An 18,308-nucleotide genomic window follows, 5' to 3' on the forward strand; every position below is an offset into this window, starting at 1 on the left:
GACTTTACACTGAAAGGAACTTGAAAAGGAACAATAAACAAAGCCCAAAGTGAGTAAAAGGAAGGCAATAATAAAGACCAGAGCAGAAATAATGATATAGTCTTAAATAATATAAAAGATCAATGAATCCAAGAGCTGATTCTTTGAAAAGATAAATTAAGATTGACAAACCTTTAACCAAACTCATCAAGACAAAAAGAAGACCCAAATAAGTCAGAAATGAGAAATACAAAGGATTTATTTTTTAAATTAAAAAAATTTTATTTTATTTTTAGACAGAGGGGAAGGAAGGGAGAAAGAGGAGGAGAGAAACATCAATGTGTGGTTGCCTGTCCCACACCCCCAACTGGGGACCTGGCCTGCAACCCAGGCATGCGCCCTGACTGGGAATCAAACAGGCGACCCTTTAGTTCACAGGCCAGCACTCAATCCACTGAGCCATACCAGCCAGGGTGCATTTGTATTTCTGACAACAAAGAAATACAAAGGATTATAAGAAAATAGTATGAACAACTAGTCATACCTTGGTACTAGTTGGCTGCAGATCTCATCAAACTGTCAAACTGTACCTGTCGAATTTTGACAAAGAAAATGTTTCAGCATTCAGTGTTTGCTTGGGACCTGTCACACTTGCTAGAACTTCTATATATCACAACACTGCCCCTAAAGAGAAAGTCCTTCATCGTCTGGTACTCTTGGGTTCTGGCACTCACCATTAGGTTCGAGAGCGAATTAATGCTGAGTACCAAGGTACCGCTGTCTATGCCAACGATCGGACAACCTGAACAAAATGGATAAATTCCTAGAATCATACAATCTTCCAACACTAAGTCAGGAAGAATCAGAGAATCTGGATGAGAGATTACACCTAGTGCAACTGAAGCAGTAATCAAAAAATTCCCAACAAATAATAGCCCTGGACCAGATGGCTTCACAGGTGAACTTTAACAAACATTCCTAGAACTTACACCTCTCCCTTCTCAAACTATTCAAAAAATTCAAGAGGAGGAAAGACTCCCAAGCCCATTTTACGAGACCAGCACTATGCTAATTCCAAAACCAGATAAAGACACTACAATAAAAAATTATAGGCCAATATCCCTGAGGCTAAAATCCTCAATAAAATCTTACCAAACTGAATATACCAATATATCTAACAGATCATACACTATGATCAAGTGGGATTTATTCTGGGGATGCATGGTTGGTACAACATTTGCAAATCCATAAACATGACATACCACATAAAATTAAGTATAAAACCATGATGTCAATAGATGCAGAAAAAGCATTTGGTAAAATCCAGCACCCATTTATGATAGAGGGAATGTACCTAAATATAATAAAGGCCATATATGAGAAACCCACTGCCAACATCAGACTCGGTGGGCAAAAACTACAAGTACTCCCCTTAACACCAGGAACAAGACAGGGAATTCTGCTTTCACCTCTCTTAGTCAACACAGTCCTGGAAGACCTAGCCACAGCAATCAGATAAGAAATAAAAGCATCCAAATTGGAGAGGAAGAAGTTATCTGCAGATGACATAGACAACCCTAAAGATTCCACCAAGAATCTACTAGAACTGGTAAATGATCAGGAAAGCAGCAGGACACAAAATGAACAACCAGAAATCAATCGCGCTTTTATAGGCCAACAACGAACTATCAGAAAGGGAAAGTAAGAAAACAAGCCCATTCACAATTGCTTCAAAAAGAATAAAACACCTAGGAATAAATTTAACCAAGGATGTAAAAAACTTATACTCAGAAAATTATGACACTGAAGAAGATACAAGTGGAATCACATACCGTGTTCATGGATAGGATGAATTAACATCATTAAAATGTCCACACTACCCCAAGCAATCTATAGATTCAGTGCAATTCCCATCAAGATCCCGATGATGTATTTTAAAAAACTAGAACAAACATTTCAAAAATGTACATGGAACCAAAGGCTCTGAATAACAACAGTGATCTTGAGAAAGAAGATCAAAGTTGGAAGAATCATATCACCTAATATGAAACTATGAGGCCACAGAAATCAAAACAGCATGGTAATGGCATAAAAACAGACACACAGATCAATGGAACAGAACAGAGAGCCCAGAAATAAACCCATGCCTTTATAGTCAATTAATATTTGATGGAGGAAGCAAGCACATACAATGGGCTAAAGATAGTTTATTCAATAAATGGTGCTTAGAAAAGTGGACAGATGCAGAAAAATGAAACTAGACCACCTTCTTACACCACACACAACAATAAATTCAAAATAGATTAAAGACATAATGTTAGACTCACAACCATAAAAATATTAGAAGAAAACAGGCAGTAAAATCTCAGACATTGCCCATAGCAATATTTTTTCTGATATATCTCCTCAGGCAAGGGAAACAAACAAAATAAATGGCAATACATAAAACTAAAAGGTTTTTGCACAACAAAGGAAATCACCAACAAAATAAAAAGGTAATACACAAAATGGAAGAACATATTCACTGATACATCTATCTGATAAAGGGTTAATATCCAAAGTTTTATATATATAAAGAACCTGTAAAACACCAAAAAAAAGCAACAACCCAATTAAAAATGGGAAAAGGACCTGAATAGACACTTTTTCAAAAAGGATGTACAAATGGCCAATACAAATATAGAAAGATGCTCAATGTCACTAATCAGAGAAACACAGGTTAAAACCACACTGAGATCTATCTCCTCACACTGGTCGGAAGGGCCATCACCAATAAATCAACAAACAAGTCCTAGTGAGGGTGTGGAGAAAGGGGAACCCTTTTGCACTGTTAGTAGGAATGCAGACTGGTGCAGCCACTGTGGAGAGCAGTATGGAATTTTCTCAGAAAACTAAAAATGGATCTGCCTTTTGACCCAGCAATTCTACTTCCAGAAATTCTTCTGAAGAAACTTGAGGCACTAATTTGAAAGAACACAAGCATCCCTGTGTTCACTGCAGCGCTCTTTACAATAGCCAAGATCTGGAAGCAGTCCAAGTGTCTATCCATTGGTAGATGAATGGATAAAACAACAACTATGGTACATTTGTACAGTGGAATACTACTTGGCCATAAAAAAAAAGTTTACTCTTTGCAACAACATGGATGGACCTGGAGAACATTACGCCAAGTGAAATAAGCCAGTTGAAGAAAGACAAATAGCATATGACTTCACTCATATGTAGAATCTAATGAACTGAACAAACAAGCAAAACAGAGACAGACTCGTAGACAGAGAATAGGTGTACAGCTGCGGTAGGGGGAGGGGTTAGAGGTTACAGTGCTAGAGAAAAAAAAGGACTCATGGCCAAGGACAACAGTGTGGTAATTGCAGGGGGCGGGGGGAAGCTGGAGGTGGACAAAGGTATAAGGGAGATCAATGGCGCTTAAAAAGAAAGAAAATAAATAATTTTAAAAAAAGACACACATGGGAAGCAAAAATTTCTAGTCTGGTTTAAAAAAGTAATGCAAGGATTTTGAATTGGCCTTGCCAACAACCTGGTGAATCAGTCTGTTGAGTGGTGCATAATAATAAATAATCAAAGACGACATTACAATTTTGTAAACAGGCATTACCTATTTAATAAGTACAATATATACATAGAATTCTCTTATTTACAAAATGAACAGTGTAATCAAATTAAAGATCATCTGTACAATGCACACACGTATATATATATATATATATGAACTTTGGAAGATAAACAGTTTCATCCTCAGTCTAAATGGACAGCCATATTGCATTTTTAAGAAAGAACTTCATTCCAGAAGAAAAATATAACTTTCACATACTATTTTATTTTTCATTTATTTTCCTGAAAATTCTTGATAATTTGGATACTTTTTCAATTTACTTTCTCTTGTTCAGCCTTGACAAATTTTTAGGTTCCTAGTGCCACCAACTGGTGTTAAAAATTAACAATCTTAGTGTCACAAAAGAATTGTTTTAAAGTAAGAAAGTTCTTTAAAAAAATTAGCTACAGGAGTCAACATTCATAAGGCAAAGCAACCATACTGGAGAACAACATGATTGATAAAAACATTCTCACCAGGGCAGCTACGTAACATTTACAATATTAATGGTTTCTAATTTTTTCTTTTAATCATAAATATTGGTCTAATTTATATGTAAAATCTATAGAAAATAACATACTGCAAAACAAAATTTGGAAACACACAACGGCATGATTAGGTCATCTTTACGAGTATCGCGTAGGCATTAATTATTTACTAAAATGGCAAAAACTGAATGCCATTTTATGGTCTTTGGATTCCCCCCCCTTTTTCTCAAGGAGTAATTAAACATCAACCTGTAACGAAAGTGTGAAAAAGTGTGTAAGTACCAAGAAAACAGCAATGTGCTCTCAGTGTGCCTCAGTAAGCATTCATTTCCCAAAGCTACGTGCCAGAGTGAGGCTTTCGGGTCACCTGCTTACACAGGTGGATTGACCCTCTTCCCAGGGGGGCTGGCTGTGAGCTGCAGGGGCTCAGAGAGCTGCCCCTCCCCCCCATTTCCTCCAGAATATTTTCGCTAGACCATCAGCTCCAGGTCAGGAACTGCTCAGTCTGGCCTGTCCACCAATACAATGACAGTACCCAGTATGATGCCAGGCAACAGTAGATTTTCAATGTGTTTGTGCAATGAATAAATAACATATTGGTAGCCTGACAAAATTTAATTTCAAGATAAATTGTTTTAAATGGCGATGAAGGAAGTTAAAAACACCGAAGTTCAAACTCCTCATTCTGCTCAAAGACACCACTTTCACCCCTTAAAAGAGGCTGAAGTTTGAAGAGGCATAGAGAAAGAGGATCACAGTACACAGTCACTTTAAAAATGAAACCTGGTGAAGTACAGACAAACATACCTACAAAAAAAATCATTTCCTGCTCAAAGAAACCAGAAGAGCCTTTGATGTGTATGATTCATAATGAGCACATGAACCAAATCTTCCCGCAGAGCCGAGGCTTCTCCAGACCATTTTCCTCGTCCGGACACCCGGCTCTTCCCTCCCTGTGTTCAACGCCGTTAGGGCAGGAGGCCCTCTCAACCCTCACAGCAGGGCTGCCCGCAACCCGCGTAGACAGCGATCTCACGTATGTGCATCTCTGTACATTTTGCTCAGTCCTGATTCATATAAAAAGGATAGAGTAGAAACTAAAGAACACAAGAAAAATAAAGTGTTTTCTTCAGAAGTTTTCCATAGTTTCTTACATTTGTTGGGGGGGGTAGTAATAAGTCTAAATATGGTTTATAATAGCCTTCTTGTAAAGTTGTTGCAATGTTAAGCTTCTCCAAATGAATGGTGGTACAAATGTCAATATTGGAATGGCTCAATATTGTATGTACTAAATGTGTACGTATGTTTTTAAAAGTATATAGACACAGAACACTGGATCTGACCACTGTTTGGTCTCCATTGATATCTTGTCTTAGAAGAAAAAAACTTGTAGTGTTAGAATTTGGATCACATAAGAAGCTGTAAAAACAGTTATGTTGGCTACTCTATTCATTAGAGTATCAACTGTATGTCTAGAAGCAAATGATAAAATAATTCAGATTTGATTGCACTAACCCTCTTATTTTATTGTGATAAATTACTATTGTTAAAAGGACAAGACGTATTGTGGTAAGACATACTTTTTACAGCTATTTCAAAAATAAAATATTTCTAAACGTGTATTTCCATTTTGAAGTAAAAAGATTTTGTTTTTGGATGACAATATGTAACACAATATACCAAAAAATACAACAAATCATCTAATCTTTAGTAATTAACTTTTTAAATGATGGTGACTTAAAAGAGGCTGAAACACTTCAAAGCGGCGCTGCCACCGTGAGCCCGACTTCGCCGGCCACGTGAACCTCTGAAGGCCTTCAACCCGCCACTGCAGCGCTTACTGAAGGGGGAAAGAGAATGCAAACCCCTGAAACACAGTGAGGCTTGCTATAAGACAAACATATGATGAACTGTGAAAAAAACCACACACAGAAATTCTAACAGGTGAGGAATTATAAGAAGTGAGACAAAATTCAATGACACAGAAATACTGATACTACGACTGGCAACATTAAAGCTGCCACATCTTAAATAAATATTGTAAAAACTCAACAGGATACATACATTTGGCTCTAAAATTCCTTTGGTTCCAGAGATGTAGTTACTTTGTGTTTTAAGTAATATGCCAAAACACCATATTTGGGGACTGTACGTCACTCCAGTAGAGCACGTAATGACATCAGTGATAAAGGGTGGGCGTTCGACAGCACAGAATGGGTGCATCTCTTGAGAGCAGGTTCTTCACAGATATTTAAAAAATTTATCTTTACACTTGATCTCAGTAAAACTAAAGTATTTCAGTTTCAAAAAATTCATTATTCATCTGTTTCAAGAACTAATCCATTTCACATTTTAAAATATAACTAAAGTCCACAGGAATTTTCTAAATGAGCATGTTATTTAAAATCATATTTTATGTAACTGAAGATTTTAAAATATCAACCATTAAACAATTCAAATGTGAAAAAATGTACCTAGCCCTGATAAGGTACATACAATGTCTGGTCCTTGCTAGTCGCCACAAGCTAGCTTTCCTACTAGCTTATATTAAAATTAAAAGATTTAAGGATTGCTGGCAACAATCCCTAAAACACAACCAAATGTTACATTGGAATGTGAAAACAAAAATTTTTATTTTTTAGTATTTTTTTTAAGTTGGATAAATAGCAAATTACTGGAAGATTAACCCCTGGTCCTTTCATGCATAATTTTAAAAAGCTGAATCATTTTTCACATTATATGTTTTAAAGGGAAGAACTATGAAGAAGGGGTTTTCAAAAGCCCTTGTAATGTCGAGTGCTTCCTATGACTATTAGCAAATTAAATTAGGTTGTTCTGGTTCGATGATGGGCTGTCGCTGTACGAAAACAAACTTCGTTAAGGCTGTACTCTCAGCTAACACCGCAGCGTGTCCCTACTGTACAAGGATACTTTCATCCAGACGGAACAATGAAATGTTTACTGGCTGACACACAGCAGGGGCGATTCCAACAGTACTGGGCGGGACACCGGCTCCTGGTGCAGTTCTTGTCTCTTCACTGAGCGAGTTTTGTTAGGTCTTCTTCATCCGCTGTTCTAGTTCATGCTGGTGTTTAATAAGGCGTTCTATTTCTGTTCCAAGTGTTTGTAAATTTTCCTTTAAGCATATGAAAAAAGAGCAAAAAGAGAACGGACTACTAAATACAATAAGTAAAAAAAGATGCCACTTGAAACACTTTTGCCTAAATTTTGAAGCTGAGTGATGATTAGTCTTAAATGTCATGTGAACTAAACTAGGCATACTGTTATTTTCAGTAAACTATTCCTACATATTTCAGACTAATAGTTTTTTTTACTAAAGCTACAGCAAATGTGATTGCATAAAATTATTACTAACTTTTAAAAATTATTCTTAAAATCTATTACTAACTATCAAGGCCCAAATATAGCACAAATAGAACAGGTCAGATAATAGCTGCAAACAATAGAAAGAAGCTAGAAAACACATTAAATGTGTTTTCTGAAAAAACGTAAATACCTCCATCTTAAAAAATCTTAGTAATCAACTTTATTATAGTACATCTCGAAGGCCACCCGCTGCAAAGTAAACAGCTCCCATTAGTGTCTGTCCAACAGCTAAACCGGCCCATCACCAGAAGGGTGGATAAAAAAGCCACAGCACAGAAACATGTGGGATATTGCTGGGCCACAAAAAAGAATGAGGTCTTACCATTTGCGACAACATGGAGGGACCTAGAGGGCATTATGCTAAGTGAAATAAGTCAGTCAGAGAAAGATCAATACCATATGATTTCATTTATATGTAGAATCTAAAGAACAAAATAAATGAACTAACAAAACTGAAACAGACTCATAGACACACAAAATAGACTGATGGTCGCAAGTGGGGAGGTGATGGCTGCCAGTGGTTGGGAGACCAGGTTAAAACAGGTGAAGGGATTAAGAAGCACAAATTGGTAGTTACAAATACTCATGGGGATGTAAAGTACAGCGTAGGGAATACAGTCGATAATATTGAATAACTCTGTACAGTGCCAGGTGGGTGCTGGGAATATCAGGAGAAATTCCTAGTAGAGTATATGACTGTCTAACCACTATGCTGTACATCTGGAATTGGGTTGGCCGAAAAGCCCATTTAGTTTTTTCCATAAAACAAGACATTATTTTTCACTTTCACCAGTAACTTTATTGAACACTGAGTGTGTAGGCTATCTCCCACGGGGTATAACGTTGTCCTCCATCAATGTCTCGATTTGATCTCTATCAAATTCAGCTGGTCCGCCTGACCATGGAGCATCATCCAGCAAGAAATCTCCAGCGTGGAACTTTACAAACCACTTTTGACACATTTGAGCAGTCACGGCACCCTCTCCATACACTGCATAAAGCTTTTTTGTGTGTTTCAATTATGTTTTTATCTTTCTTGAAATAATAAAGCAAAATATGCCAAAAATATTGCTTATTTCCTTCCACCTTCAATATTAAAATGGCTACACAGAAATTCACCAATTCTGGTGTTTTTTAAATGCATGCTGATATCACAGCTGTCACAATCTAATCTAACAAAATTGTTTTGAATGAAGTTAAGAGCAACTTAGCACTACTACAGATATCTTACAGAAAAAAAACCAAACTTTTTGGCCAACCCAATAATACAAAATAATCCTCAATGTAAACTATAATTTAAAAAATATAGCTAGCTAATTTTTTACTATTCTTTCATTGCTAGCTTGAAAAGTTGTATTTTTCAGAAAAAAATTTTATACCTAAGTAAAAAGGTTATCTTGCATTACAGAAACAGTCCACCCACGTGCTGGATCACACTGTGAAAGAGGCGCCATTTTGCCATGTTTGCTGGCAGGTTAGTGAATGAGAAATACAAATACCTTCAAAGTGATATTTTTTAGTAATGTATCCTCCAAAACAGCCTGTAATTTTCGGTTGATCTCCAAAGAGAGCTCCAGCGTTAACCCACTGTCAGCTGGATGGGACGTATATAAAGATGCCATGATGCCGCCCCGTCTACTTAAATGGACTTTGTTAAAATCAGAGGCCTCCGAAGAAAGGGTGCCTGCTTCTTCCCGTAAAATGTAACTCTGAATTATTCTGCAAAATAAACAGCACTATCAGTTATGTACCTGCAGAATTAAAAATGCTGGAACTTGTAAGAATCAATTAATCATAAGCATAGAGGTAATTAGCATAAATACCGATTAGGTTAATAACAAGTATATTAGAAAATAAATAAATTTTCCTTATTCAGATGGTTTTCTAAAGATATCTAAACACTTCTTTTCTATTTTTATTACATTGATAAAAATATCTGAGCAGTTTTTTGCTCCCATTTCAGTTAACATTTTCAATTTTCATGTTATTAAACTTGAAACTTTTTCTTTTAAAAATCATGGGCAATCTTTTCCCCAAGTCTAAAATTATTTCAAAATAAAAATGAAAACGTCATGAGGAAAGACTGCACTACCAAAAACCCTTACACGAATCTGGTGCTTGTGAGAGGAATTTGGCACACAGCACTGGTTCTGGAGAGTCGGTGTCAGAGTTGAATGTGGTTCTCCACTCTTGGACTGCCACTTACAGATAAGTGGTGATTCTGGAACATTTAGTAATTTGACCTGAGCCCCGTTAACTTTCCTGCCAAGTCAGAGAACTAACTCATCCTCTCCCTGAGTAGACGTCAGAAATCAATGATGTGTTATTAAGCCAACAGGCACTGGGCCTGTACTTAGTAGGTGCCCAAGAAATTACCCCACCTTGTTCTACCCAAAAGGAGAGACAACCCACAACACTATGTATCTCTTACAACTGCAGTCCTAAAAACAAAAACCTAAGTAGGGAGCTATCTTCTTAAGTCCAAAGTTATTTTGATATCTTAAAACAATGCAAGTTGATCAGCCACCACCATGAAGAACACAGTAACCACCTGGGCCAGAAGTTCCATGACCGGCGGACTGCTTCGGGGGAAACAAGGTCTCTGACACCCTTCAGGCTGGGAAGGCTACAGTACCTCAGACAGAAATCTGGGGAAAGCCAGCCAGAATGTGTAAGACCACGCCAGATGTCACCTTTGTGTTTGGATTCAGAACCCATCCTGGCGGTGGCAGGAATGGTGACGTGGCATGATTCACAGTTCCTTGGATTATGTGAAAAATGAACCCAAGCACAGACTTGCAAGACACGGCCTATACGAGAAGGAGCCCGAGGGAGGAGGGCAAGAACAGAATGAAGAGACTCAGGGACTACAAAGGCCAACGCTGGTGCGGCAAAACGGCTGGGGGTTGGACAGCAGAAGAGACGGAGCCTTCGGTGACTTCCTGTCGCGACTGCGCAGGTTCTTCCCGAGAGGATTAATAAACTAACAACTTTCAAAGAAATTCATGTCCACCGAACTCTATTATCACCTTAAAGGAAATATCTGTGTTTTTTTCATCTTCCTATTCCTAAACCTAGAACATAGTAAGTGATCAACAAAAGACTGGCAACTAAATGACTAGAGATAAGAATTATCTTTTGAAAGATGGAATCTTGATATGATTAATTCGAAAACAGTAACTATACCATCTGAATAATTCTGAACATAGGTTGCATTGCCATAGTAATACATACTTTGTTTTTTTCCTAATTTCCTCCACCAACTGTTTGATGTGATCCTCCATAAATTCTATCTTTTCATGTTTCCGGGCATGCGCTTTCTGAAGCCTTACTATCCTCTCAATCAACATGGCTTTGTCTACTTCTGGGAAGTTATCCACGGCTCCTGATGACCCGGTGTTTTCTGGAGATCGATCTTCTGCACTGCTTCGAGCATTAATGGACCCTAATGACAAAAAAAAAAGTTTAGATACTGTACCTGGTCTAGTTATCACTAATCTCATATTATTTCCTCTAGTAAGACTTTCAAATACTACTTGTGTTCAAACACAAGTAATACCTGGCCTGAGTTCCTATTTCTGAGTATAATGATAATAGCGCTACAAAAGAACCTACTATGTCCTTCAGGAACAGGAAGAAGTGTCAACAGAGAAAAAGAAACTCAAGAAAAAGAAATAAGTCTGCAGTAAGACTAAAATTAAGCCAAGAAAAAGAGACAAACTGACACAGAGAGAGTGTAGAATACAGCCAAGTGGGTTAAGCTCAGGAGCCCAGATCTCCCTAGGTTCAAATGCCACTTTCTAGCTGCAAGACTTTGGACAAGTTATTTAACTTTCTGTGCCTTTAAGATTCTTCATCTAAAAATGAGAATAGCATTATTTACCTCGCAGGATTATTATCCTCATTTAAATGAGTTAATACACGTGAAATACTTACAACCATGCATACAATAAGCTCTAAGTGAATGTTAGTTATTATTTTTATCAACATCAGTTGAAAAGAATGTTTGACCTTTTTTACCCTATAAACATATGGCTTTTGCTCACCCCATTCTGTAGATTTGAGACAAGTTATGTATCTTATCCAACATCAGGAATTACTAAATGGCAGAGCTCAGATCTAAACACCTGTGTATCATTTCAAAGAGCACGATCCCATGTTCCCTCTACCAAACAACTCCCTTAGCACGCAGCTCCGGGGAGCCGTGCCGCGCAGAGGCAGCAAGCGCTCCAGGACCTGACGCTCACTTGGTGCGGACTTTGGGCAAGTCATGGCAACACCCTCTAAAGTGGGAATTACAACAGCTCACATGACTTCTGCAGAGCAAATGATAGGTTCCAAGCATTCTGGCATTGCAAAATTGATAGATACACTAATATTTTGCTATTTTCAAAATATTATCAATCATAATTTCATAAACTCTATTCATTTCTGCTTTAGACTATAGGACTATTTACTATGAGAAAAGCTAACAGATTTAAAAATACGTATGTGTAGATACATTAAAAAATCTGATTATAATGATAGCCATTTCATTAGTAATCAGGTGTTAAAAGTAACATAAAAGTAAAAGAAAAAGAGAGAACCATACATAACTACAGCAAATCTCTCTGTATGGATGGACACAAAATCTGAATTTAAAAATGGAAGAGGAAATTGTTATACAGAATAGAGAAAACATAGGTAAGAAAAAAGGAGGTAGGGAAACAGATGATATAAAACCACTTGACATACGCCTGAGATTAATATACTGAATGTTAACTATACTTAAACTAAAAACAGCTTTAAATTCCAGAACGAAAAAAGAAGAAGAACTACATGACAAATGGACAAATTTGAAACCCTGGGTAATGACTAGAACTTAAACATTTAACTGGCAATATTTTTTATACTATGTACAACTGCCACTTTTAGAATTGAAAATGAAAAACATTTCAATACCCTTCAAAACAAACAAATGCTATTTCTTTTTTAATCAATGACAAAATAACTAAAACCACTCATTTTGTTTTTACCTGATGAACTGGAGCGACTCCCCATGCTGCTCACTTCCTTATCGTAGCTTCCATTCTCCATCTGATCTAATTTTCTTCGTGCTAGAGAAAAAGGAAACGGATGACTTGCGAAAACTGTCATCACCATTTGTCCCCACGACCTCTGATTTTACTTGCTGAAATCACTTAGGCAAAAATGGCAGAAATAGCAGGAGAAATGTCTTGAATACACAGTTTAAACAAGAGGGCTGCAGGGGTCATTCACGTCAAATGACATCTAGGGATGTACAGGTCAAATACCAAATGTATAGAAACAACATTGGGATAACAACGACACTGGCCAGCATCACTCAGACATGCTGGGCGGAACTTCCGGAGTCCTGGGAGAGGTAGGAGTACTAGAAATTTCCCCCAAATTTCCCTTCAATTATATCTATAAAAACAAACTGAATGCTTATGGCAAATATCTGCACATACTAAGTAAGTGCTAAGTCTCTTTAATCACTATGTTTTATCACATTTTGACACAAACAAAGCAGAGGGAAATCAAGAACAGGAAGTCGGAATACATATTATTCATCATTGTATCCAAGCACATAGCACAGACTCACAAAAATTGTATGACTTTTTAAATGAAAGAAACCCGGGCTCCAGTTCCAGCTGTTCATCACTGTGTTTGTTAATCTATAACCTCTCTGGGTCTGTTTCCTACGTGAGGAAAGGTTCAGTCTCAATGATCCCCAAGTTCCAGGTGTCCCAGGTGGGGCACAGGCAGCACAGATGCCGCACAAAACTATTCATAGACACTCGCAGGGAGAAAATATCAGAACTTCTATTTATACTTAATGGGATCTTTTAAAATTTCTATTTTTCTTATGTTTTCTAAAATATATAGAATAATACATGTTTAAAATTTACACACATGTATATGGAGAAAAATGCTTAAATAATTTTTACTAATAGTAGTGTCTGATCAAAACATTGATATGCTACTGCCCTAAAGTGCTTTTCCAACTCTTCCACTTTGCAGCTCCATGAATGAAGGTCCCTTAGCACAGAAGATGCTACAGATTATTCATGTCACTGTAAGAGGTTCAGCAATTTGGTTTATGAACATTATTAATACATTAAAAAGAAGATAAGGCTCCAATCAATGTAGAATCCAATGTAAAAATATTTTTTCTATAGATCCTAATGATTAAAAGACACACACACACAAAACCATTCGAGGTCTAAGTGTGACGGAATCTCGTACCCTGCTGGAGTTGCTTGGTAAGATCCTTGACACTGGAGGCGTACTTCCGCCTCTGAGTTACCAACTCATCCTTCAGTTCTTCGACCTGGGTGCTCAGCGCTTCAGCCTCTGCTCGTCTACCAGTGAGTTCGGCTTGCAGAGTCTGGACTTCCTCTTTTCGCAGTTGTTCTTCTTTCAACAGTCTACTTTCCTAAATATTAAATTAAGATAAAATAAAAAACACCAATTTTAATAAATGACTTATATGTTTCTATTATTTCTCAGTTTAAAACATCAAAAATGCAAGGTCGTTAACAGGACATTCTGCTGTCATTCCCTCCTTACTAGGTTTTGTTTACTGAGCTCCTGGTAATTCTTCATGTAGCGAGGAGGGGGGCACATTAACATGTTTGCCATTCTATACACGTAAAACCACATATGCTACAGGTCTCTGCATTTCTGAACTAAAGTCTCAAATTATTTTTATAAGTAACTTGAAATCACTCTCATAGCTTAAAAGTATTATTTTTAAACTACAAAGATATAAAAATATAAAGTACTTTTAAAAAAATACATGGTAATTCCAGTTAAGAATGACAAAAAACCCTGATTTTCCTGTTTTCAAAAGTGAAGTATTTCTTCATAACCATTTTCAGAAAACATTTTACTATAAATTATATGAGCTGAAAGGAAAAACTGACACTTCCACGGCATTTGAAATGACAACAAAGTCAATGCCGGCAAAAAAGAGCTTAGACCAACAACCACTGGGTTCACACTGTTAGGGAAACCAGACTGCGCTTCTTGTCACGTCACTTTAAATGTTCAATGTGCAATCATACTCACCAAATTAACACTGGTCTGCTTCATTTGTTCACATTGGCTTTGTAACTGACTTTCACTACAGGCAAGTTTATCGAATTGTGACTGTAAAGAATTGGATTCAGACTGAAGTTGTGCATTCTTACTAGTGAGCTTTTCTGTAAACAGTAGTAGCTCAGATTCTCTTTTCCTACTGCCTTCGATGTCTTTTTGTAGGTCATTAATCAAAGAATTAAGACTGTCCACTTCTTCCTTCAAATTTTCAATTTCTTGTTTACCTCTAAAAAACAAAGTTTATATTTAAGAAAAATGAAACCATTAAAAAACATTAAATTAATGGTTTGGGAATTTTCACTGAAGGAAGTACTTTACAGAGATACTTTTATTAGTATACATAATTATTTGCGAATGACAAATACAACGCATGCTAGGAACTGAGAGCTGGGAATGTAAGTGAGCAAGACCGTGTGGGCCCTGCTTCCAGAGTCTTCTTCAAGCAGGGAAGCTGTCTGCGTGATGCTTGAACTGATACTTAAAGGAGGGAAGCAAACTTTCCCTGTGAAAGGCCCAGAAGTAAAGGCCTTGCGCTTCTGGGGCATATGGCCTTCACCGCAACTGTCCCATTCTGCCATTGTCGTGTGAAAGCAGACACAGACAATACACAAAGGGATGAACATTCCCCCAAAATGGAATATACCAACAGAGGCAGTGGGCTGGATTTGGCTTGCAGGCCACAGTGTGCTGACTTCTGACCTGAAGGGAAAGTAGGAATGAGCAGGAGAACCACAGCTGTCCCAGGCAGAGGAAGCAGTGTGCTGAAGCTGAGAAAGGAACAAGAGAAGGAGCTCTCGCTGGTCCGAACAAACGGATGTGCGACTCTGACGAAGAGAAGGACTGCACTGGATCCCTCGCACAGGACCTGGCACGCGGGAGAGCTGGAACACCGGAGTGGGAAAGGAGAAGGCGTGGAGGGGGAAGCACCAGACAGCCTCTAAAGACCTTTCAAGCCAAGTTGAGGCATCTTCAGGGGTGTCTTCACCCCTTAAGGCATCTTCAACTCTTCTTCCAGTGTGGGCCGGAGATGCCAAAAGGATGGACACCCCTGCACGACTAGGTGATCCTCGAGGCAATGGGAAATCGCTGAAATGTTTTGAGAAAATTTCCTTTTTAAAAAGTCTGTGCTAACCAGTGTGGGAAGTGCATTAAAGAGAAGTTCAGGGTTGGGGGGAAAGTGTAGAAACTGTGGCAGTTTTCCAGATGAGAACTGATAATGGCTTGGACAAAGGTAGCAGCCCCAGGAATATAAAAAGTGAACAGACTTGAAAGGCATTAGAGTCAGCACCAATAACACTTCTCAACTGCTTAGATATGTGAGAGGAAGGGGAGAAGGGCCCGGGTGTCCCCGGGTTCCTGGGTTGGAACACCACGTGGATGCTACTCGTCTCTCAACTCAGGAACATCAGAAAGCCACAGGGACAAACAGGAAAGATGGTCAGTTTTGGACATTAATTAAAGTTTGAGGTGCCTTTGATACTTCTTGTGTCTAGAGCTCAGCAAAATGGGCTGAAAATGATATGAAGGTCCTGCAAATACTGTAAGAATAGTAGGATCACCCAGAGTAATAAAATAAGGACAAAAGAGTTTTATGACATAATGAAAAGACTGCCAAGGAGATGAGGAAAAGAGTGGCCAGAAAGTGGGGAGGAAGACCAGGCGCACACGGACAAAATAAAGCCAGAGGCACATCAAGAAAAAATGGGTTCGGTGGTGTTAATACTGACAACTCAAGCAGAGCTTAGTCTGAGAAAGTGTCTACTGGATTTAAGAAGGCATTAGCAGTTTTTAGTGGAATACTGGGGTAGAAACCAGAAACCAGAATGAAATGGAGACGGTTAAAAGAAAAAAGAAGAAATAAAGGATGAGTAGAGACAATTTTCTAAAAGGGATGTGTGGGTTGGACGGAAAGGAGAAAGGTAGGGAAGGTCGGTGGACCAAGGTCCAGTGTCTGTAAGATGTAATAACACGTAAATGCAGAAAGAAAACAAAGTCAGTAGAAAGGGAGAGGTCAGAGATAAAGGATAAAGAAATAATCAACTAAGACCCTGAGAAGGCAAGAGAGCACAGGATCCACAGCTGGAGTAGAGAACCATTCGACTACAAGAGGAACAGAGAGAGGAATTTCTTCCATTAGCAGAAGGAAAAGAAAGAATGGTTGTAGAAGCAGGAAGGTTCATAGGACTGAGAGCAAGAGGTTCGTAGGACGAGTAGTGAGAACTGGCAACCGACAGCTCCCATTTTTTCCGTGAAGAGGTAATCTCCTGCAGCAAAAAGTAAGGTGAGAAGAAACACAAGAAGTGTGAAGAAAGCAATAAGGTTTGGTAGAGGTGCTAAGGAGATAGGGGAAAAGTTAAAGGCGTATTCATATTCCCAGTTGAGGTTGCCAACCATGAATTCATAGTGGCACCACTCTGGACGCCGTGAGATGCTTTAGTGACACCCAGCAGCCTGGACATCAGTAGGGTAGGAAAAGTACTTGGATTCAATCTGAGTCCATGCTCCGCCACAAAATACCATGAGTGGACTTTAGCTAGGGGTTTTACAAAAAGCCAAGGGATAATCTCAGGTCATGATCTCAAGCTCTATACACACAAAGCTACAGCTACAGATGTACATCTACTTTTTAGAGGAAAATGTTAAGTACTGTGCCTACATAACAGAATTCGAAAGGTAAAGAATGAATAAAAAACCCAAATCCACTGTCTTAGAAATTGCTACTGCCAATGTTAGGGAATATAAACTTTGATTTTTAGAAGCCATGATGGGAACTTCAAAGACAATCCAAAAAGGTTCAAATAAAGAAAGAAATTTTAAAAATTTAAGCCAGTACAATTATAAAATTATTCTTGGTTAATGCAGTAACTGCACTTGGAGACAGAAACCTGAGGTGGAAGTTAAAAGCCTGCCGATCGGCACAAACGGAAGTTGCTCGGTTTATACCTCTGATGCTGCTCCTGTAACTGATCCGCAATTTTCACTTTATCCAGTAAGTTCTGAATTTCAGCTTTTTGGCGATTAATAATTTCCTTATATTTTGACAATTCATCTTCTGTTCTCAATCGTTCATCTTCTAGACATTTCACCTATCATAAATCATAACCAAGTTAAACTATAGACAATATTTTCTCATTCCTCATTAACTGTTTCGGGTAGTGATCATATAGGGTCCGGCAGAAGAAAACCTCGCCCGAGTGTGGTTGGGAGGGGACGTGAACGTCTTGCACGAGACAGACAGCAATCTGAACATTCCACCTAAAATGTCATACTGTGTGTTTGAGAACGATATTGTTATGTTACAGGATTACATGCTTGTGATTTTGTAATAAAAAGGGGTATATTTGTGCTGGACCCCGTACACTGGAAGTCCGAGCTGCACTCTGAAGCAGTGTTAACGGTGAGGAAGGTGAAGAAAACACAGCAGGAAGTAAGCAGCCCTGGACTCCAGTCTCAGATCTCCCCTGATTTAGTCTCGGGACTCTTACTCTGTCGTTTTACTTCAGCTGAATCTCCATTTCTTCACCTGAAAAGAGGCTATACCTTCCCTACCTCGAAGAACTGGCGTGGAAAACAAATACAAATGTATGTGGCTGTATTCTGCTTGTTTATTTGGTTGATTAGGTTCCACTTATGGGTGAGATCATATGGTATTTCTTTCACCACCTGGCTTACTTCACTTAGCACGATACTCTCTGTAGGGGCTCATTCTTTCTTTCTGTTGCATAGAATTCCACGGT

At 38.3% G+C, this 18,308-nt stretch overlaps 1 protein-coding gene across 1 annotated transcript in view; it reads right to left on the bottom strand.

Annotated features, from left to right (window-relative positions):
* Positions 1–3,651: 3,651 nt before the first annotated feature.
* CCDC186 (coiled-coil domain containing 186) overlaps positions 3,652–18,308 on the bottom strand; it is a 40,820-nt gene continuing 26,163 nt past the window's right edge. Inside the window, exons 10-16 of the mRNA XM_037132871.2 lie at positions 17,515–17,657; positions 14,542–14,797; positions 13,717–13,906; positions 12,483–12,563; positions 10,702–10,912; positions 8,967–9,186; positions 3,652–7,216 (exon numbers count right to left, since the gene is read on the bottom strand). Of these exons, the coding sequence (XP_036988766.1) occupies positions 7,133–7,216; positions 8,967–9,186; positions 10,702–10,912; positions 12,483–12,563; positions 13,717–13,906; positions 14,542–14,797; positions 17,515–17,657 (1,185 nt within the window). The 3' untranslated portion in view covers positions 3,652–7,132. The remainder of the gene's footprint in view (positions 7,217–8,966; positions 9,187–10,701; positions 10,913–12,482; positions 12,564–13,716; positions 13,907–14,541; positions 14,798–17,514; positions 17,658–18,308) is intronic.

The sequence above is a fragment of the Artibeus jamaicensis genome, unplaced genomic scaffold (genome assembly GCF_021234435.1).
Source record: "Artibeus jamaicensis isolate MK-2021 breed Jamaican fruit bat unplaced genomic scaffold, CSHL_Jam_final contig_490, whole genome shotgun sequence".
NCBI classification, from domain to species: Eukaryota; Metazoa; Chordata; class Mammalia; order Chiroptera; family Phyllostomidae; genus Artibeus; species Artibeus jamaicensis.